Source organism: Acomys minous (assembly GCF_964271855.1).
Source record: "Acomys minous genome assembly, chromosome: 9".
NCBI lineage: Eukaryota > Metazoa > Chordata > Mammalia > Rodentia > Muridae > Acomys > Acomys minous.
In genome coordinates this window covers 39,317,163-39,338,678 of record NC_140490.1, presented here as the reverse complement: position 1 = coordinate 39,338,678, position 21,516 = coordinate 39,317,163, and the positions used below count along the sequence as shown (strand labels likewise).

The 21,516-nt window shown below is 50.7% G+C and overlaps 1 protein-coding gene across 4 annotated transcripts in view; it reads right to left on the bottom strand.

The window, feature by feature from the left end:
• Positions 1 to 7,406: 7,406 nt before the first annotated feature.
• Positions 7,407 to 21,516, bottom strand: part of MACROH2A1 (macroH2A.1 histone) — a 62,710-nt gene continuing 48,600 nt past the window's right edge. For all 4 annotated transcript variants that reach the window (XM_084795815.1, XM_084795813.1, XM_084795816.1 and 1 more), the window contains exons 7-9: positions 19,140 to 19,229; positions 17,055 to 17,229; positions 7,407 to 8,163 (exon numbers count right to left, since the gene is read on the bottom strand). In XM_084795815.1, coding sequence (XP_084651941.1) covers positions 7,998 to 8,163; positions 17,055 to 17,229; positions 19,140 to 19,229 — 431 coding nt within the window. In that variant the 3' untranslated portion in view covers positions 7,407 to 7,997. The remainder of the gene's footprint in view (positions 8,164 to 17,054; positions 17,230 to 19,139; positions 19,230 to 21,516) is intronic.

Sequence of the window (21,516 nt, the reverse complement as noted above, 5' to 3'; positions counted from 1 at the left end):
GAATCCCAACCTGAGGAGGAGCAGAGCACAGGGGCAGTTCCTGTCAGCCTGGGCTCTGCTGGGGTGTCCTGTCTCTACCCAGGAGGACCCAGGGCAAGCCGACCACAGCACTTCGTTCATTAGCTCTGCAGCCTCGGACATTGTACTGAGCTCAACCTCTGCTCACTTGTCCTCATCTGTAAAATGGGATCCCAGTTTTCCAAGGCCAATGGAAGGCAGTGTCGTAGAATGATTAAGAGCTAATTTGGGAATTAGTCATTCCTGTTTTGAATCCTGCTTTAGCCAGATCCCTGTCTGTGGCCTGGGCAAATTGTTTTACCTCTCTGATCCAAAATATGGTACCTAGAAGACAGAGATAGAAGAGATGTCAGGCAGGGTTGGTAGGAGGATGTGCTGAAGTGCGGCCCACAGGCTCCTCTGTGTACAAACCGTGCAGTTCTTAGTGCACAGTCATGTCCTTGCACCGCTGACGTTGTTTTCTACCTAGACATAGAGGTGACAACTGTCCGAGTCCTAGGGTGGGCTCTCAAAGGCCCTGCTGCCATGGTGATTGTGTCCAGTGTTGTGATGTTCAGGGACGCGGAAGTGGGCACATGGAGACCTACCTGGGCAGCCTTGCTATGCTGAGGGCCGAAGGCTCTTCTTCTGGATTGGGAAAAATAAATCGATAAAACAGTACCAGGAGCCAGGTGGTGGTGCTGTGGAGCAAGCTGCAGAACTGGTCTCTCTGGTCATATAGGGTGACCAATGAGGAGCTTCCAGACACAAACATGTATACAAACAGCGGGGCTGCCTACAACATGGGCTAGCGAGACCAGCTCTCTGAGGCCAGTGCCTTGTCCTGTAAATTGTATCTACACAGCTCATTGGCACATGCGCCAAGTTTCTCTGCAAACATTCCCCATCATCCTCCCTGATAGGGCTGTGCTCACATCCTTTCCAAATCTGAGGCCAGGTCAAGCAGAGGCACTAGAGGCTGTAAGATCCAGGCTGTAGCATGCAGTGTGGCCACAGGGGTTAGCCTCCAATACCAGTCTATGCTAAAGCCACCACGTGCACACCGGAGTGTCAACACTGGGCTGCGGTGTCAGGAATGATCTTAAGTGTAAACCTGAGGGAGTCCACATTTGCCCAGGCTGCCCTGGCTTTCTCCAAGGCAGGCTCTATGCCCACTGCTTGGTCTCTGTACACTGGCAGTTATTACACAGGCCCTCATCATGCTCAGGCCCTTTGGCGAGGCATGGAGAGTGTGTGGCGTGTACAGTGCCATGTCTTTGTGAAGGCAGACTTCCCTTTTTTACTCAGTGCTGTATCCCCAGAGCCTAGTACCATGCATAGGCCGGAGAAGCGAGGGACAGAGAGCAAAGACAGTCAAGAGTCCAGTAGAGCGGGCAGTTGCTTAACAACAGGACAGCTGCCTGGCAAACATGCGGTGCTGGCAGTGGGTGGTTAGGGTGGATGGAGAAAAGGCACCATTGCAAAAGGGAAGCATCCCTGGGAGATGCAGGGTATGCCCCAGAGTGGAGACATGCAGGATTGAGCAGGACTGCGTATTTACAGCAAAGGTGGTGGGATTCTTGAAAGTGCTGGTGTATGCAAAAGGCTAGATGAGCAAGGCGTGCGGCCCCTCTAGGGTCAGGTTGGGTGCAGAGGTGCAGGTGAGGAAAGTGGCCAGTCTTCTTCCTTTGTAGGCCTTAGGTGGCTTTGAAGGTAGCTTCCTGCTTCTATGCGTCTCAGTTTATTTAATCTATTAAGACAGACACTGAGTCTATTGGGACACTGTGGGGACTCCAGTGGCAGCATGTGTACACATGTCCTGTGTGCTGGAAAGGGCCAAGAGAGTGTGGTGATGTTCTCGGGAGGTGCTGGGGACACACCAGGAGGCAGAAGAGAGTTCTGGAGAAGGTCCCTGGGACATGAGGGTCCTCGGGTGTGATGCTCACGGTACTGTCAGCATCTTCTCTTCTGTTCAGACTTGCCCATCATTTCTTCTTTGAGCACTCTTAGGGACAGTAGGCAAACACTGTAGGAAGGCTTGGAGTGAGCAGAAGTTCCCTGAAGTTCTCATGGCACTTGTCTCCGTGGCATTTCCTTTTAGTGCGTGCAGCCAGAGGACCTCAAGGTGAGACCTCAGCCAGAACCTCTGTAGGACCTAATGAGGAGCTGCTGGCTTTCAATTATGCGAGGGGCCCTGCCTTGCACCGTTTGACTGACAGCTCATTACCCTGCTGCTGGGTTTTTTTTGGGGGGGGGCAGTGGAATTTAATCTCCCAGGTGGGAAGCAAATCAATTTGTCCATACGCCACAGCTGAGCCTACTTGAACTCAACTCTAATTTATTCTCTTAAGCTCAGGAAGCCTTGTTGTTTCAAAGTACAGACATATTAAGTTCCCAGGCAGCCTGGGCAGGGGTGACAGGCAGACGTCCCAGAGTGTCTATCTCTTCTGGGGTCTGAGCAAGCTGTGATGGTCAGCTAGGGATGTGGCACCAGCGAGGCTCTAAAAGATACGGAACTCTTGCTCACTAAGCCTTTACGGTGTGTTGGGGGTGTGTGTTGGGGGCCAATGCACCATCTGATGGTGCTGAGACTAAGTCACCTTGCCCAAGGGCTCAGGGCCAGAAAGGACTCTTGTCAGCAAGGCACACGAACTTCCTGTTTTCTGTGTGCTCTCAGCTGTGCTACTGCGCTCAGTACTGTGGTTTCAGGTGCTAGACACGGGGTCTAGAGAACATCATTCTGGTACTGCACGCTTTCCCCTCATGACAGTACATGCATGCTTCAGTAAACCTAAAGTCCTAGTAGTAATGTGTCACCTCTGACACTGGGGCAGCTTCCCTATTTTGCTCAGGAAGACAATCAAGGGACCTCTTGGTCAGGATGAAAGACACCTACGGTGTGCACACCAGAACATGTCCAGGTTGACATTAAAAGCATGGAGGTCATCATAATGCATGGCTGCTATGGGCTACGGAAGCCAGCAAGCCCTGTTCAGAGTCTCAGACCTGATTAATGCTCTTCAAGGGACGCTGATGGCAGATAAGTAGACAGCCATGGCCACTTCACACAGCCAAACCAGTCCAGGAGGACAGCTCAGGAACTGTAGCTGCTTGTGGGAGGTAGCTCCCACTGCTTTCTACTCAAGTGCTAATGATGGTTCTTAGTATGTCCCTCAGATCTGTCTGACCAAACAGAAGGACCTGGAGCCTCCTATGTATCTATGTGCACAAGTATGTGTGGGCATGTGCGCACGCATGTACACACATGGGCACAGGACAGGGTCATTCGCTGGGGTAACAGCAGAGGAGACGAGTGGCTTCTGTGGAGGGAGGCAGTGCTTCTGTTACAGTCCCTGAGTCTGACAGTGCAAGGCCTGCCGGGTTGGTTTCCAGGGGTCAGGGAGAGGCCAGTCTGTTTACATGCCTTTGCCAGGAGTGCAGGAGGTGTCGGGGCCTGGGATTAATGAGCAGTGTATTGCCTCACCTGCTGGGAGGGTCATGTGATATGATTTTGATATGAGGGGCCCCAGAAGCAAACATGACAGGTCAAGTTATAAATAGAAGAAAAGCCCAAGCAAAGGTGGCCTCGCCCCGTGCCATTGAATATGTCCCTTTCTTCTTATTGAGGAGTGGGCGCCAGGCTCCCTCTTGCCCCAGCACCTTCAGGCGGATCACCCCCCTCCCCCAACCCCCACAAGGTAGCCCCAAGGCCAGCTTCTAAGATAAAGTTCACCATTGGTGCCTCAGGGAAAATTAAACACGATGGTTGCTAATGAGGATACGGGCCAGGCTTTGCCCCCAGGACCACAGGGGGACTGCCAAGCAGCCTGAACGGTAAAACAAGGAATGGAGACGCCTGCTGGACCCCACCTCTTGAGGAAGGCTGGGCAGACAGTCTAGGAGTCCTGGGACCCAGGGGTGTAGGCTCGGGTGAAGGAGGGAGGTGAATAGCATGGCACTGCTTGCCCCTTTGGTGTTGTGTAAGCTAGTCTGTCTGTCTGTCTGTCTGTCTGTCTGTCTGTCTGTCAGGGCTGGCTGTAGCTATGACCCAGTAATATGCCACCTAACCCTGAATGGGTTGTGTGCCAAATGCTAGAACTGGAGCACAGAGGTAGGGAAGGAGGGGCTGTCACAAGTGGGAGTAAGGTGCAGGCCTCGGTCCTCAGCCAAAGGGCCCAGGGTGCCTCTTGGCTGGAGCTGAGGGAGCTGTCCATGTTCTGTTTGTCACCCACCACTTTGCTCCCTTGGCTGAGAAGATCCCAACCCCTCCCACCGTATCTAGTGCTAGGTTCCATGTTCCAAGAAACCGTTGGATCCTCCCACACCAGGAAGCAGAGCTCAAGTATCCAAGCCATCACTGGATAGAGGCACTATCTGACCTGTCCATGTGACAGACCACTCTTCAGGCCTGTGTCACAGGAAGCATTCGGTAAATCCATGCCAAGCTTGCTTCAACACACATTTAAAAAGCAAGATTTCTTTTAATGTATGTGGGTGCTTTGGCTGTATTTGTTTGTATACCATGTGTGCGTCTGGTACCCAAAGTGGCCAGTGGAGTGTTGCATCCTCTGAAACTGGAGTTATGGACAGATGTGAGCCACTTTACGTGTAATGAAACCTGGGTCCTCTGGAGGAGCATCAGCTCTCTTAACCACTGAACCTCTCTCTCTCTCTCCAGCTCCTTCAGTACATATTTGACTCACCTTTCATACATTAGATTGTTTATGGCCCCCAGGCTGACCACTCAAGTCACACCAGTCAACTGACAAGTACAGCACAAACAATGGACTGATACCAAAGGGGAGACCGTCTTGGGAAAGCTTTGGTTGTAGTCAGGTAGTGCTGGGTTCCAATCCTAGCTCCCTTTATAGCCGTGTGGGCTTGGAGCATGCTATCCTTCTTTTTCCCTACCTGTAGAGACTGTTACCATCCTTGTCTTTGTAGGCTTGCCATGGGAATCAGGCAAAGAGTGTGTATGGAGTGGGTACTCACAGCTGCTACTGTCAGCTCAGTCCCAGTTGAAACTGAGGTGCCTGTTAGACCCCAAAGTCATTTGAAGCAGCTGCTGAGAAAACCATGGACTTACTTGGGGTGGAGCCCTGCTGCTCCCCAGGGGGTTGCTCTTTAGAAATAGGTGAGGGGAGTGGGCAGACAGCTCAGAGGGGAGATGGCTCAGTGCTTGCTGTGGAACATTAGGACACGAGTTCAAATCCTTAGCACACAACCAAAAAAATATTGTAGGTGTGGCTTCACGAGCCTGTGACACCAGTGCTGTGGTGAGACAGAGATAGAACAGGCTGGTTATCTGGCTGCAAGTCTAACTCCGGGTTTAATAAGAAACTACCTTAAGGAAATATTCAAAGAGCAGGACACACATGTGAACGTATACCTCACACATACAAAAAACGAAAACACATCTCCTAAGTGAGGGGTGGGCTTATCTATCTGGGGCCACTGTGGAATCTAAGGGTACATGGTCCTAAAGTCTGTTCTGTTGGCATTTGCTGTCACTAATCCAGCAGCTTGTGGTAGAGCTGCCCTTGGCTGCAGAGGACACTTACCTCTAGGGCCTGCAGGTGTCCTCTCACAGTAATCTATATGTGCATTTTACTAACTCAAGCATGGGCTCCTGAGTGGAGGGAGATGTGTGTTTTGAGAGGTTCCTTGCAGATGTGTTTCTTGTAATTTTGGTTGTGAGTCTAGCAGCCGAGCCATCTCTCCAGCCCCATCGGTACATAACTTAGAGGCAGTGAGTATTCCTCCACTCCAACCTTCAAACACGAGGCCGGCAGCAGAAAACACTTTTGTTTTTAATCCCAATTTTAGAAACCAACTGGCTGGTTGACAGATGACAGTCATCTCAGGTGTCAGCTAGGCCTTTCTCTCCATTTCCCAGAACTGTCTTCAGTGCACACAATCCTAGGACACACTGCGCATTGGACACTCAGCGTTTAGAATTAATTTAGGTGATTTCTGTAAACCCTGATAAATGCAACAAATTCTTTTGTGCGGCTGTCAGCCCTTTTCTTCAGTGCCTTCCCAATCCTTTGGGCGACATCTAGTGGAGGGTCTTCAAAAAGCTTTGCCACTTGCCTCACTGTTATTGTTCTAAAGGTGAAGGAATGCAAGTCTTCAAGCAGCCATTTGAACCTTGGCTCCTCCTAGACATTTCAACAGGTGCCTGAGATGTTTCATCCTCTGAGTCAGAGCTACCACGGGGGCCAGGAGGACTGTCAGTCAGAGCAATCAATGTCAGGGTCTGTCTACAGGTGGCAGTGTCCTCTCACTGAATGGCAGGCTCACAGGCTATCAGCAGGGCTGCTTTTTGAAGTGATAGCAAGGTGCATGTGCACTGTTGCCATGAAGGACTCGCTACAGTGCCTGGCACACAGCAAATGCCCAAACCATCAGCTGACTGCAATGTCTAGCCCCTCCTTATGGGGCTACATGTGGAAGTGATGCTCTCCGGGATGGGGCAGGTCCTCTGCAAAGTCTGAGCCCGGTTTAAGATGCCCCCTCTTGGGAAATCAATGGCAAACAAATGAAGCGCCCTTCTAATCGGGAGATGAGCCCATCTACACCTCGCAACAGTCTGGCTTTTAAAAGGCTCTGAGGAGAGGGAGCTGGGAAAGCACTGCTCAGGCCTGAGTGGAAGCGCTCGAGTCTTACTGCTAAAACTGAGTCTGGACTTCACTTCATCCGTGGAAAGGAAATCAGTTTGTTTTTTGGCAGTCTGTATAGTCATGGCTGGCTTCTATAGCACAGGGCTCCACCAGCCCTGCCTCTGCACTGCAATTCAAGGCTTGTGCCACCACAGCTAGATCCTTTGTGTAGGTCCCCACTCCGTAGGTGCTTTTTATTTCTTCCTGGTCCTACCTGCTCTTCCCAAGGAAACTGGGGAAGGCTTCTATGGATTTAGGCAGTTTAGGTGATGCCACAGTGCCCATGAAGCAGAAAGTGTCTGTTTGCTCAGGTATATTGAGTGGTAGATCCTTGGTAGTGGCAGAGTATCTTTTGGGGACCCTCTTGCCAGAGACCCTCCTGCAGGGATGTGGCAAATAGAGACCAACAGAGGGCTTGAGGCTTCAGTTCTACCCACAGATGGGGCCCACTTGGAGGATAGGAGGGAACTGGCCCCGAGTCTGAGGCCTTGGTCTCTGCACTGGCCACTTACCACCTGTGTGGCTTTGGGCACATTCCCTTCCTTTTCTGTGGAATGAGGCTAACACACCAACCACACTCAGGAGGCTCGAAGCTTTCCACATGAATTCTCTATACACTCTTAGGGCCAGCAGATGTCTGACTTACCCTCCATGGTACAGGGGCTATCCAGGAGCCTCCTCGCACCTAAGTCCTAGGGAGACTGGCCTGGGGCTCATGGGCACAGTAATGCAAAGCATGCAAGTCACAACAGTTTAACATTTTACTAAATCAACTCACACAAACGTCAAATTGCAAATATAATTAAGGACAACGGATTCAGATCTGTCTTTTAACATTTTTCATTTTCAAATCTATCATTAAGACAAAAAGTAAACAAAAGTTAGGTCTGTTGCAAATTCTGATTTTTTTCTTCTGAGGGGGGAAAACATTATAGTAAAAAGAACGCCACTGGGTGTACAGTAAAGCACCACAACACACGTTACAAATGGGCTTCCTGCTGCTGTGACACAGGAGAGGGACCGTCCTCCCCACTGCTCTGTGTTAATCAGGACTTCATTAAAGTAAAACTATAAAATCTCCTAGGTTAACTAAGTCAGACAAGGTCTGGAACGCAGTGCTTAACAAGGACAACGCCGACTATCAGTGCTAACAGAAAACATTTTAGAAGGCCCAAAACAATCAAACTGGAAACCAAAACCTTATTTTCCCTAGATGAGCAAAACTGAAAGTGAAAGGATCCCACCTCCCAGTAAGAGCAAAGGGTTTTGTTTTCTATTTTCTTTCTTTCCAGCTGGAGGTGGGGAAACGGTGTATGCTGGCTCTAGGGGGTCATTGGCCTAGTTGGCATCCAGCTTGGCCATTTCCTGCACATAAATGCCTATACTCTCACTGTCAAAAAGCACAAAGTACACAGTTTTGATGGAGGAGGACATGGTGGACACAAAGTAACTGGAGATGGCCTTCAGGATGAGCTGGGCTGCCGTCTGCTTCGGGAACCCATTCCTGTAGGAGAGAACACAGTGGTCAGCGTCCTGGGCACCTACAGCGAGCCCACCTCAGGCTTCCCCGGCAGGGTCCTCACTCTGAGCTGGTGTCCACTGAGCCCTGGAGTTACTCATGCAGGCGTGAAGAAAGCTCTGTGGGCTAAGTTATTAGGAAATTGTCATGTACTGTTGGCACTTGAGCATGAACTCTATAGTGTGACCTCCTTTGTCTCAGAGCACAATCACCTCTGATGTCCTCTGCAACTCCTTGTCCTGAGGAGAGTGGCTCTGACCCAAGGGGAAGAGCAAACAACCCGCCACGGTTACTGTTATTCCATGGTATAGAATGCCAAGCTCACCCATGGACGCTGCTGGCAACTTGCAATGGGGAGCAGCAGCTAGAGAGCTTCGGTGGGCTCCCCCGGCAGATCTTGGTGACTGATTTTGTTTCAATGAGTTCATTTACATTTGCTCACTCTCTCCCTTAGGCTTCTAGAGTTGATTTCCTCTGGATATTGTAAGCATCACAAAACCTGGTTTGATGTTTCCTGTCTACCTGCTGCACGCTTAACAAGCTCAACTCATTCAAAACCGAAAGTACTGGTACTGTAGACCATCCAGCACTCACAGGACCAGGCATCTGTGAGCACAGGAAAAGTGAGAGTCTTCACAGCGAGCCAGGACCTAGGGGACATTCTGGCCAGTTAGTAGGAATGATGAATGATAAGCATAGTGATCATGGTGCATAAGCTTCTTTTTCCCTTTGTCCCTGGAACCAGGTTTACACAAGAGCCCCACTGCTGAGGCTCCTCGTCAGTGTCAACCCATCATGGCCAGGGGATCTCGGAGTAGCTCTGTATGGCACTTTTACTTGGTGTCATGGCGGCAAGGGCTGTTGATCCAGAGATTGTGTCCAAACTGTATCAGCTAGTGTCACAGCCAGGGGCAGGGCAAACTGAGCCAAGGAGCCTCTTGACTTCAGATTATCACTGAAGTCTCCAAGTCAGTATCCTGCCACTGATGTGTGGTTCCACTGAAAGTCAATGTCATGAGAGGCTCAGATAGAAACAGAATGTTAACTCATAACCTGGAAGCTCAGCACTGATGGGGCTCATGTGTGCCCGAGGCTGTGGCTTGCCAATACTGCACGTGCGCCTATAGGAGGAGCCGTGCATGGCAGCTGCCTGCCCTAGTGGAAATAGCTATGCTTGGAGCAGCTCTCACAGGTCTGTCTCTGCTCGCTGCAGTCTACAGGCCTTCTTCTGCCTGCTGGGTCGACGGGCCCTCCCTGGGTTGGTACCTACTGCCAGGCGGGGTGGTCCATACATTGAGGGTGAGAATGTGTTCACAGCACTCCTAGCCTTCTTCACTGTGCCTGTGACACTGAACCACCTGGAAAGCCATTTTCCATGGCTGCTAGTGCTCAAGGCATCACATAGGCACGGGAAAAAGCTTTCTCAACTGGCTTTCATCTCGGAGGTCTGGGCACTCCCACATGCTCCAGGCATACTGAACATTCTTAGAGGGCAGTAATAGGGTATGATACGGGCTCAGGGATCCTCTATACACAGCAGTTTGGAGCTCCGGACAATCTGCTGGTGGTCTAGCTAAGGTGGAGGACAGCAGAGACAGGACAAAAAGAAGGACAATAGTTGCCCCAGATCTGAGGGCCAGCTGGGCAGTGGCCATGTGTTCTTTTAAGTATGGCGGGTTGGGTGGGAACTGCTGGACGAGTTAAGGTCGACAATCTGTTGTGGAGAGCACAGTCCAGCAGTCAGGCCACAGTTGGCGGTGTGGATCCCTGCGTCCTGCTGTAGCCCTCACTCAGGCCCAAGGGGACAGAGAGGGTCGCTGGAGCAGGCAGACCTCAGCCCATAGCTGTAACCTAGATAGATGGGAACTGAGAACTGTGAGGAGCTGTTTCCTGCAAGTGAAGGCCCAGGCCATACTCCACTAGTGCCACACTCAGCTGCTGATGGAGGCCTGCCTATCTCACTTCTCACCTGCTCGATGAGCAGGGCTGGAGGAGGGCCTGAGGAACTGCTGCAGCAATTCCCGGTAGCCTAATGGTCGCCGCTGTGTGCTCAGCAAGCTGGTGTGCTTGGCCTCTGCCCGGCTCTGTGATGTAGATACAGGCTGTGGCCCCAGCCTCTCCCTGACTGCAAGATCGGTCTCCTAGAAGCACCAAATGAGCTGCCCACTCCTTGCTGGCTCAGTGTTCACCGACACGCTTGAGTGCTCTCCAGTCCTCTGTAGTGGCCCTTGAAAGAGGTATGTAACTGTCGCTAGGGGAAGTTCCTTCCTGTTCCCGCTTTGTAACCCTGAACCTGCAGTTGGGGCCGGCATCATGGATACCTTGTCATGCACACCTGGCTGGGCTCCACACCTGGGGCTTCTGGCCCTCAGGCCTTCAGCCACTCTTGGGAACCTAAGGAATTCTGTATGTTTTACATGTAGGCAAGCAGGGCAGGACTCCCTAATCTGGACTCAGAGTGCAGAGGCTGAGGGAAGGGAGGGTCAGAGGTTTACACCAGCAGTGTCCACCCCAGCATGCCTTTCTGCTGCCTTGACCTGCTGCTGGGTGACTGTGAACCTGGATTTGGCCTAGAAAACCATGCCCTAAGGTGGCAGCCTTGCCGAGGCCCTGGGGAGACAGCCGGAAGCAGCAGCAAGGTGGGCATTTTCCTCATTCTGCTAGGCAGGGTCACAAATGCTACATGCACAAAATGCATGTGTGGGATGCTGACACTTCACAGGCTGTATCTGCGCCACAAAGGTGAGGGCAGCTGTAGCAACACAGTTCCTTGGCTAGCACACAGGTGACCTGACTATATGCCCTTCCCCTCGGGGCAGAGGCAGCTGAGAGCTCCAGACTTAATAGCCGCACAATGATCCTTGTGTCTGTTCTGCCCTAGGCCTGGCAAGGCAGAGGATGGGACAAGATGATGTATACTAAGCAGTAAGGTGTGGCCCAGACCCCATTACAGGTAAGTGGTCTCCCAGGATCATTCTAAAGGTTCCTATGGTGGATTGCCACCCCAGACCCTCAGACAGCTATGACTGGATGGCTGTTGGCATCACAGTCACTGCAAGCATTGTAATCAATGCTGGCCTCAGCTTGCCAGAGAGCTGCTATTCAGTGTACAGTGCCCAGCTATGCTGGAGGGCTGTGGGCCTGGCAGCTGGCATGAATAGCATGGGCTCCTTGGTACAAGCACTGCCTTGGCTCCTACCTGAATGGCCAGGCCTCTGCCTTCTCTAACCTGGGTGGCTTGCAGACTAAGGGCTTCTGCTCTGGAGGTGGAGTCAGGTTCCAGCTGCCCTTGGGCAGGGTGTCAGGGTTGATCTCAAGTAAAAACCAGAATTTTCGGAGTGTACGCTGTGATGAGGGGAGACTATGCTGCTGCTGGCACCTGTGGTCCCCTCTCAGACTCCCCAGCTCTAAGTGTGGCTGTGTTCATAACACCTCAAGTTCCTCATCCAGTGATGGCCGCTGTTCTACCAGTCTTGGGTCTTGTCTGGCATACACTAAAGCCAGGTGAGGCTCCCTTAGTCACTCCTGTGTCTGGAACACCCTTTCTCCACGTCAGGCCCCACACTCCTAGGCTAGTGCAAAGCATCCCAGGGGCTCTGTCTGGTGGGCACATGGAAAGTTGGATTCATAAAGGCTGTATCTGGGCATAGGCTACAGCTCCTCTAGTCTGCAGAGTCCTCTGCTATGTGGGCCTTGCTAAGCCTCACCATCTCTAGGGGTGGACGGGCCACTGTGGGGAGCAGAACAGCTAGAGACCCCCCAAAAGTTAAGTGCCACAACCCAGAGATAGAGAAGACCAGATAGGTGCATTGGAGGGAGAAGTGGGGAGCCTTGGGTAATGTGGGGACATGGCTGTTCCTTCCTATGATTACTTCTGCTAGGATTAGGTTTCTTGTGCCATGCTGGCTGCCCCAGGCCTTTACCATTTTCCCACATTCTCTGTGAATTTGAGTGGCTGCCTGACAGTAAGCAGTTCCCCAGTCTAAAGCTATTTCCTGCAAAGCCGCCAGGAGCAGTGGGGTCCAAGGAGATGTTCAGAGGATGACGGTGGCTGTTTACCACAGCTAGAGGTCAGCAGCAGGGAGCAGCCTCAGCCTTCCCAACAGCTTGTGTGCCATTCCTGCATGCCTAGAGGCCTTCATGGTGAGTTCTGGTCTCTCCTTTCTTTCTAAGGCCATACTTGGGTACAGGCAGCTGCTATACTGCCTTGGCAGCTCAGGCAATGCTAAGGTATGTCACACTTCCCAGGAAAATCCGTACACAGCACAAGCTCAAGAGCCTAGGGCCCTGGAAACAAACTTCAGCTCTGCCAAGGATGAGCTTTGTGACCTCAGTGCGTGCCTTGCCCCTTTAAAGCTGGCTTTCACCCTAGTACTGCTGGGTGGTAGTAGAGGTGAAGTGGCTAGCACCCCTGGGCTCCATCAATACCCGTGTGGTGTCTGAAAAGCATGCGTGCTTTCCTTCTACACTCATAATGCCGAGGGAGGGTTAGTCCAAGCCCCACACTAGTGAGTCCCTGCATGCGGCCCTAAGGAGAATCCCTTCCTCATGTGCAACAGCACACGGTGTGACAAAGGCCAGGGTTACAAGGCCAGAGGGTGGCAGGAGCAGGCCATCGTCCCTGGGGAAAGTGCTCCCAGCTTGCCACTGTGTTTGTGCCCCACCTTGAACTCTACGCCAGAGACACTGGATGCCATAAACAAGCTGTTTTATTCCCCCTTAGCCCTTGTGATTTACTGGCTGGCCTGATGGAATCCCATTCTTTCCCCCACGAGAGCAAGGGCAGCTGTCTGCACGGCTGTGGGAAGGTCTGCCTGACAGATGTGGCCAGGGAAGCAGGCACATGTGCTGCCTTTGGCATTCCGCCCTTTAAAAGCTTCCCATTGATTATTTTTAAAAACTTTTACTCCATGAAAAATGTAAATAAGTTTGTAATAACAGATGTTCTTTTATGAGAATTACTTTTATGCTTCAATTAAGAATTTCCCAATAGCCATATGAAAGAGCGTGAAATTATTACCTCCAATAAAGGCTGCTATTGCCTTGCTCTTCAGAAGCACCTTTCATCAGGGCAGATCAAAGCGCATCTGAGGCATTAATTAACTGAGCCTCAGACCATCTGTGAAGACGGGTAGACCCCCATGGCCTCGCTTATTAAGGAAGGCCTGGAACAGCAAGACTGACTCATTTACCACAGGTCACACAGCACAGCAACAGAATGCTAAAGAACAGACCTTCTAAGGGAGGTAGGAACAGTAAGCATGGCTGTTTAAGCTCTGATCTGAAAGCATTGGTAAAAACCTGTCTGACTACTTGGAGAGGGGCCCTGGCACCTATAACACATCCAGTTCTGTGACAAGTTCTGTAGCATGACCACACACTTGTCTTTGCAGATACTTGCACAGCAGATGGTTAAGGGCAACTCTGGGTCTCACGCTGTAGCCAGGCTGGTCTCAAACTTGGAGCCATCCTCCTGTTTCAGTCTTCCAAGAGCTGGTGTTGCAGGTCAGCCATCACACTCAGCCATCTGGTCTATGCATGGTGCTGACAAGAGGTTAGAGTAGAGGTATGCACTCTGTGGAGACAGCCACCCACTACACTTTCCTGAGACTCCCAGCTCTCCTATGCTGCTGGGCTGAGCTCCTGCTATGGTATAGTACCTGCAGAGTGTGCTGGCAGGCGTGAGCATGCTGCAGGCACAGGTGTGAGCTTTCATTATCTTCTGCTCAGGAATCCTTCACGCTCGTCCATACACCGTAGGGCCTAGTTTTGGCCCCTCATCCAGAGGTCCAGGAGCAGCACTGAGGACTGTGGGACCTCTGGCAAAGGAGCCCCTGTTGTTCAACACTGCACATCGGTGAGAAACAGAATCTTGCACCTCCTGGCCAGGGCAGGATGGATGGGATGGACTCCCTCTGCCATGACAGTGGGGAGCAGAAAAAGGCTCCAGAGAAACAGGGTCAGCAATAGCCAGTGACCAGCCAGAGACCGAGGTCACTGAAGATGTGAGATCTCAGTGTGGCTCAAAAGGGAGAGCAGGGGCCTCTGGTCTCTATAGTTCTTGTGAGGGTTGAAGGGAGGAGCTGCTTTTAACCCACAGCACAGAGATGGCCTTGAAGGACAGCCCAATACAGGGCTCAGCCAGTCACTGTCCTTACCTGTCCTGCCTTGGAAAAAGGAGGGACAGAAGTCTAAAAACTAGGATAGGCTTCCTAGGGAAGGCAGGTGGCCCATTTGGACACACCACCTGTCAGGACAGATGCCCAGGTATGACTTCATGAGATCTCAGCCGCTGATGGCTAGAACCTCTGAAGTGCCCTCACGATGCTTTGGCCTGGCCCTGAGCTTTGCAGGCTGCTGGCAGAGAGGATGCACTCTCCAGTGTCCTCTGAGGCAGCACTGTCCTAGCCACAAGGGAGCTTACAGAGCACTGTCACTGAGAGAACCTCACCTTCGAAAACAGCTGCACCCAGAATGGCTGGGCCTCCTTTTCACAGTGAGGGCTCATTTCTATGCCAACAGTCAGCTGGTGCATGCTGGAGCCAAGACTCAGCTTCAGCTGAGCTCAGAGCTGCCTGAGAGACCTGAGGAGTGAATGGCCTGACCTCTCCACTCAGATGCAGGACTGTACTGTCCCAGTACTGGTCCTCTGTCTGACTGAGAGAGTAGGTCTCATAAGGCCACCTAGAGCACATGGTGCTGGGGCAGGGCCTGGCTAGAAGTGCTTGTTTTGTTGTTTTCATTCAGCCCCATCTTGTATCAGACCTCAGCAACAGGCCCTGGCATGGGAGGCATAGCATTCTGGGGAATAAAAGCACAAGGGGTTGAGGGCTGTAGTGGTTTGAGTAAAAATGGCCCTCATTGGGAGTGTCACTATTAGGAGGGGTGCTCTTACTGGAGGAGTGTGTCACTGGGGGCTTTTGAGGTTTCTGAAGCTCAATCCAGGCCCAGTGTCATTCTTCCTGCTGCCTGCCGATCCAGATGCAGAACTCTCAGCTACTTCTCCAGCACCATGTCTGCCTGTGTGCCATCATAATGACAGTGGACTAACCCTCTCAAACTGTGAGCCAGCCCCTGCTAAATGTTTTTCTTTATAAGAGTTGCTGTGGTTACAGTGTCTCTTCACAGCAATAGAAACCCTAGCTATGACGGAAGCTGGTATAGGACTGAGGTATTGCGTGATAAGCCTGACTGTGTAGTAGCTTCTTGGCAGAATGGGGACTTGGGATGAGAAAAGCAGCTGAAGGCTTTAAGTGGGGCTTAATGGTCCATACTAGTTTCAGAGAAGACTTTTACTATGTGGCCTAGAGGTCATTCTTGTGGCATTTTGGTGAATAATGTGGCTGCTTTCTTCCCTTGTCCAAAAATCTGCCTGGAGCTAAATCGAAGAGTTATGGATTGACAGCTTTGGCAGAGGAGATTTCCAGACAGCCTAGTATTCACTGTGTTGCTTGGTTATTACTGGCCACACTTATGCACATCATAATGAGCATCATAAGGAGCAAGCTGAGCAAGGAAAAATACAAAATGTATGGCTCAAGGAAAAAAGGGGCACCAGGAAATTAAACATTAATGAGGAGCCTGATGCTAAGTGGAATAAAGGGAGTGGTGCTGTCAGAGCAAGACCACACCCAGTTAAGCTTCCAACTTGTGAAACAGATTAAAGAAAAGCTTAGAGCCAGGTGTGATAATGTGCAACTTTAATTCCAGCACTCCAAAAGCAGAGGCAGGAGAATCTCTGAGTTCAGGGCCCTGGTCCACAGGACAGCCAGACTTAGGCAGTGGAGGAAACCATCAAAACTAGAAAGCTGATGAAGATGTAACTGACCGAGGGGACCATGTTCCAACCAAAGCAAGCAGCAGAGCTTGGCAGCTTTGGCCACATGGTTCTGGCTTTGGAGTCAAGGATACCAGGAAAGGGTTATGGAATCTCTTTCCATAGCTAAGGAAAGCCACTGAGGCCAGGCATGTGCCAGGGATGCCTTCCTATGGAGGCCATTGCGTAAAACTGTAAGGGTGAAGCCTGGACTGCCCTGGAGACCCCTTAGGTCGCTAGAGATGCCAGAAGCTTGGAGTACCTGCTAAGGAGAGCTGCTAACAGAGAGTGGAACCAGCCCGAGAGACAGAGTGTGTGTCGCAGTCAACAAAGCTGAAAGAGCTGAAAAGTGCTTTGACATCAGCCATGGAGATGCAGAGTCTGGAGTTTGCCCTGCTGATTTTTGGCCTTGGTTTGGTTCAGTATGCCCTCACTGTGCTCCCTTTCCAAAGAGTAATGCATTTCTTGTGCCATGATATGTTGGAAGTATGCAATCTGCCTTTTGAATGTGCTTTTACAAGGTCTTATTGTTAAGAGACTGCATGTGTCTCAGAAGAGACTTGACACTTTTAAACAGGGTTGATACTAACAGACTGTGGAGACCTGTGATGCTGGACTGAATGTACTTCTGCACTATGATAGGACTACAAGCCTATGGGGACCAGGGAGAAGAATGTGGTAGTTTGAATAAAAATGGCCCACAGACTCCTAGGGAGTGGCATTATTAGGAGGTGTGGTCTTGTTGGAGAAAGTATGTCTGTGTATCCTATTGTACAGGTGCCTGCAGAGGCCAAGAAGCATGTTACTCTGGAGCCTGAGTCACAGGCAGTTGTAAGCCACCTGAGGTGGATGCTGGGAACTCTGAAGAGCAGGGTGTGCTCATGATAGCTGAACAGACTCTCTAGCCCCAGTGCACCACTGTTTACCTTGGCCTTCTGGCAGAAGCAAGGCTTGTAGGCAGCCTCAGCAGGCCTTGCATCAGGTGACAGCTCTCTATTTGGGGACCATGATTGCAGAAAATACACCAATGACTAACATGGCTGCACTCTTGTGCCCATACCTGCCACTGCCAATGGATGGGAAGGCGATGGACTTCAGCTTCCTGTCATCAGCTAGAGCCAAGCAGTTTTTCACCGTCTTTTCTAGAAGTTCTTCACACTTGTCTGCACCCCAGACTGGACTATTACAGTGGATCACAAACTTGGCAGGCAGGCCGTGGCCTGCACTAACAGCAGCTGGAAGGGACAAGAAGAAACACATGTCACCAGAGGCCAACCCCACACCTGCTCTTCTGCTCTAGAGAGATCCCCTAGCTGCCCTGTGGCCTATGTCCAAGGAAGACTGCAGCTGCCTCTCTATGACTCGAGCATCAACTTGATCTGGAAACTACTCCTCAGGCATCTCCCCATGGAGACAGGGGCACTCAATTCACTGCTACCAAGAGCTGTAGCGGAATGTTGGCAAGCCCCTCTGCCTCAGAAGGGTGAGGCCCTACATACCAGTTCCACTGAATGTCAGTTAGTGCGTAACTACGATGGACCTCTAACTCCCTGTACAAAAGTCAAGACAGCCTTGGACAGCGAGGCTTTGAAAGAGGCAGCCTGGCTGTGTGACTGGATCCTGCACATGATGACAGAACAAGGCTGGCTCTTCCTTGGCTGCAGGATGTGCTGGTTTCCAGCCACACACCTCCAAGACCGCTTCACCCCCATCATAGGCAGCCGGCCCATCTCCTGGAGCAGTTCTTGGCCCAGTGTACTGAAGGGAGACACTCAAACTCTTTGTTTGCTGGAGTGTTGAATAACCGGCACTGCCCCAGGGGCATCATTAAGGCTGTGGTACAGGGACAGTCAGTGGTGGCATTGGCAGCTGTAGGACTGTACACACCAGGTTCACGTGCTCTGGGCTAAAGGGATGATAGGAGTTTTGTCGTGAGGAGCATTTGAAGTTGGCACTAAACTGAGTGGGAAAGGGCTGGAGTAAAACACTAACAGAATAGCCCTCAGCAGGCAATGTTCTGCTCTCTGGTTACTTTTCAAAGCATTGTTAGCCAGGTGTAACCTCAGCACTTGAGAGGCTGAGAAAAGATCAACTGAGCCCAGAAGTCTGAGAGCAGCTTGGGTAACAACAAAACTTTAAAATAGCTTAGAATCAAGACCAAAAAATGTTATTAAAACAAGCACAAATAGCTTGAACCATTCTAAATCTAACAGCCTTGCCATGCTCACAGCTCTCATAGACCATAACATGTGCCAGGAGTCACTGGTAGGCCTACAACAGGACATGGGTGGTGCTGCCAGTAGCCCTGCTGGAGGGTGAGTCATCTTGCACAAGGCTGGCTTTGGGTGGGCCTGCCCAGAGAGCTTTCTCTCTGGTGCTCTGCCCACTGCACCCCTACAGGAAAAGAGAAGAGGTACGGCATGGGTCGAAGTTCATGTTTACTTGCTACAGGACTAGCCAGGCTGCAGCTAACATTTCATGATTAGGCATTTAGTCAAGATTTACTTTTAAGACAAAAGGCCTTGACAAAATGGCCATCCAGGATTTTAGAGTAAGAAAGGAAAAACAGCCTGAAATGAGGAAGGCGAGGGTGTGTCTTCATGCAGAGCAGGTGCCCTCCTGCTTGTGAACCCAGGAAGCCCTGTTCAAACCTGCTAACCACCTAAGATCCCAACACTTGAGCTCTACTTCTAGATTTCAGCACATCACCCATCAACATCCCCAATCTTGTTCTTCCCTCTCCAACTGAAAATGGTGGTTATGGCACATAAGATATGCGTGTCTGTGTTTCCCACTAGAAGTACACCTGGCTGAAGATGGCTCACCAGCAGGCTTGCAGGTGGCTCAGTGTCACCCTCAATTGTTCCCAGCTCTCAGATCTGTCAGGTGGTGCCGGCTTCTATAAATCCTCTGAATTTGAGATGAAGATACCAGATAGACAGAGCTACTAAATAATTTTTAAATTGTGAAGGTGGTTTTCCCGAGCCTTTAGTTGTGCTGACTGTGCACAGGCTGTGTTCTAAGGGGTCAAGCTCACAGGTCATCTGCCTCTCAGACAGTGCCACTGTTATGCACCCTCAACTCTCAGCTCCTCCCTGCACTGTGCAAGCCACACCAGAGGAGCATAGTACTTTTCCCACCTTACCTCCAGCTACTTCCAAGGGCCCATTCTTTTTTCGAAGTTCCAGAACAGCGTCTACAAACTCCTTGCCACCCTTCTTCTCCAGTGTGTTTCCTAGGCAAGGGCAGGGCAGGGTCAGAGTGCCACCCCGTCTGTGGCATACAGACAACTCAACATGTCATGTGATTACATACTTTAAGTGGTCTGAGCAGGTACATTTTTGTAAGGCTGCAAAACAGGATCTATGCCTTGGCCGGTGAGGGAGGGAAACCTACAAAGGATTTACCCTCTGCCAGTGGCTTCTAGGGACTACTGTTCCTTCTGGCTCCCTCTGCTGTCCCCTCTCTGGGGATGACTCAAGGGGGGATGCCAGAGATGTGAAGGAGGCATTTGCCCTTGGCAGGCATGCCTGGCCTGCATGCTCTCAGTGGGCATGAGAAACTAGGTGGCACTGGCTTCCAATGAGCCTGCCAAGGTTTTCTTGTCTTAGGGAGATGCCCCAAGTAAGGAGGCATGCGCAGGAGCAGCGCATGCTCCACCTACCATGCAGTCTGCACTCCTGGAAGGAGGCCAAGGAGAAAGTGTTCCCACCTGGCCACCTCTGGGCCAGCACTGCATGCTTAGTTCCTATTTTGCAGCTTTGGTGTCATATGTGATTTAATTAAACAAAGAAAAGAAAAAAAGAAAAAAATGGCCTCAGACAATATTTTCTTAATTACATTAATGATTCAGAATTGATTTAGGGAAAGGAGGGCAACGTTGGAAGCAGAGCTTAAAGATGAACTGGCATTCCACAAGGCTTGGAGAGGGTTGGCTGGCTGCTTAGGACCTGATTTTAAAATGTCTTTCTGAAACCAGGACTTGCTGTGAGAGCCAAGACGACCAGCACCTGTGAGAACTTTGGCTCCACAGCTCATGTGGGCCACGGGTAGCAGTCTCAGCTGTGGCAACAGCAGTTTGTTGTGTTTGGCCAAAACAGAGTTCTACTCTTCCTTAAGCTCTGGTTCCTCAGTACTGTGCATTTTTTAAGTCCTTTTCCTCAAAGAGGATGAAATGCTTCCCTTAAGATTCATCATTTATCCTAGAAAGTCCAAGTGTACCTGGGTCTGTCAAAGTCTACTGGAATGTACCAGCCCAGGTTAGAACGGTCTTAGCCAAACCTGTCTTATGTGCATGCATGCCCCTCAGAGGTGAACTAGCCTCAGGAAGTGTCTAGAAGCAAAAGGCAATCCCTGGGCATTGTCATGGTTAAGACAGAGCCAGGGCTACTGGCAGGGACTGAGCCTTCACTGTCACTGCAGGAAGTCCATGGTGCATGGATGAGTGGAGTGAGCAGTCCACTGCCCAGGAGGGGGTCCTCAGCTAAGAGAGGCCTGGGCCTTGGGTTCTTGCAATGGGAAACCATGTCCTCAGTAGTTGAGCACGCTTGTGTGCCTTTACCTCCATGCGAGCAGCACGAGCTTTATGCCAGGTGCGCCGAGGTCATCTCCAGAGACTCTCACCTGCTGCCGCTGCTGCTCCACATTTAGAGCAAACTTCAGCACCCGAGTGGCAGCTGGATGTGCCCTGCATCTCAGGGACACTCTGGGGCTCATGGCCACACTCTACCACAGGTGCAGATACCGCCCACATGTGAGACCCCACAGAGGTTCACCTGAAATGTCCACGCAGCTGAGGGACGGGAATGTGGGGCCCAAAGCGACTAGTTCATTAGTCTAGTCTTCCCTTTAAGCCAACTGAAGAGGGGACACATATTTTGTGGCTGCTGCCTAAGGCTTATACTCTCTGTCACATCTACTCCTAGGTGAGGACTGGGCACTTTGAAAAAAAAAAGCCAGCACTTCACTTATGAAGATCCCTCAAGTCCCTTTTAAGATATAAAATATTTCCTAAGAAAACAGGCTGCTTTATAATTAAGGGGGTTTTAGCTTAGGGAGAGTCTTTAAATTTTTTACTTATAATTAAATATTGCTTTAATTAGAAGTGAAACTGCAAGCTAAAAATATACTTAATGCATTTCTCAAACTTGAAAACTGAACCCTAGGTCGCAGGCAATCAACCCAGTCAGGACTTGACTCCTACACACACATATGTATGCACATGTTCATGTAGACACACGTGTACTTTTTAACAAGAAACAGGCCCATTTTCAACCATATTGTCAACACTCTTAATGTAAGGCTCTTGCTTTTTAGGCTCAACTTCAGGGTTAATCATAAAGCAATCGGCTGATTTGCCCCCAAGCATAAACATGTGTTACTCCCATGAGAACAAGAACATTATCTCATGCTTAGAAAGCAGGCATAAGTATCAGTGTTCAAAACAGCCTAAGCAAAAATTTAGGCTTGGACAATGTCAGGCTCAGCCTGTGGTCTATTTCACTGTTAGAAAGAACTTCGGA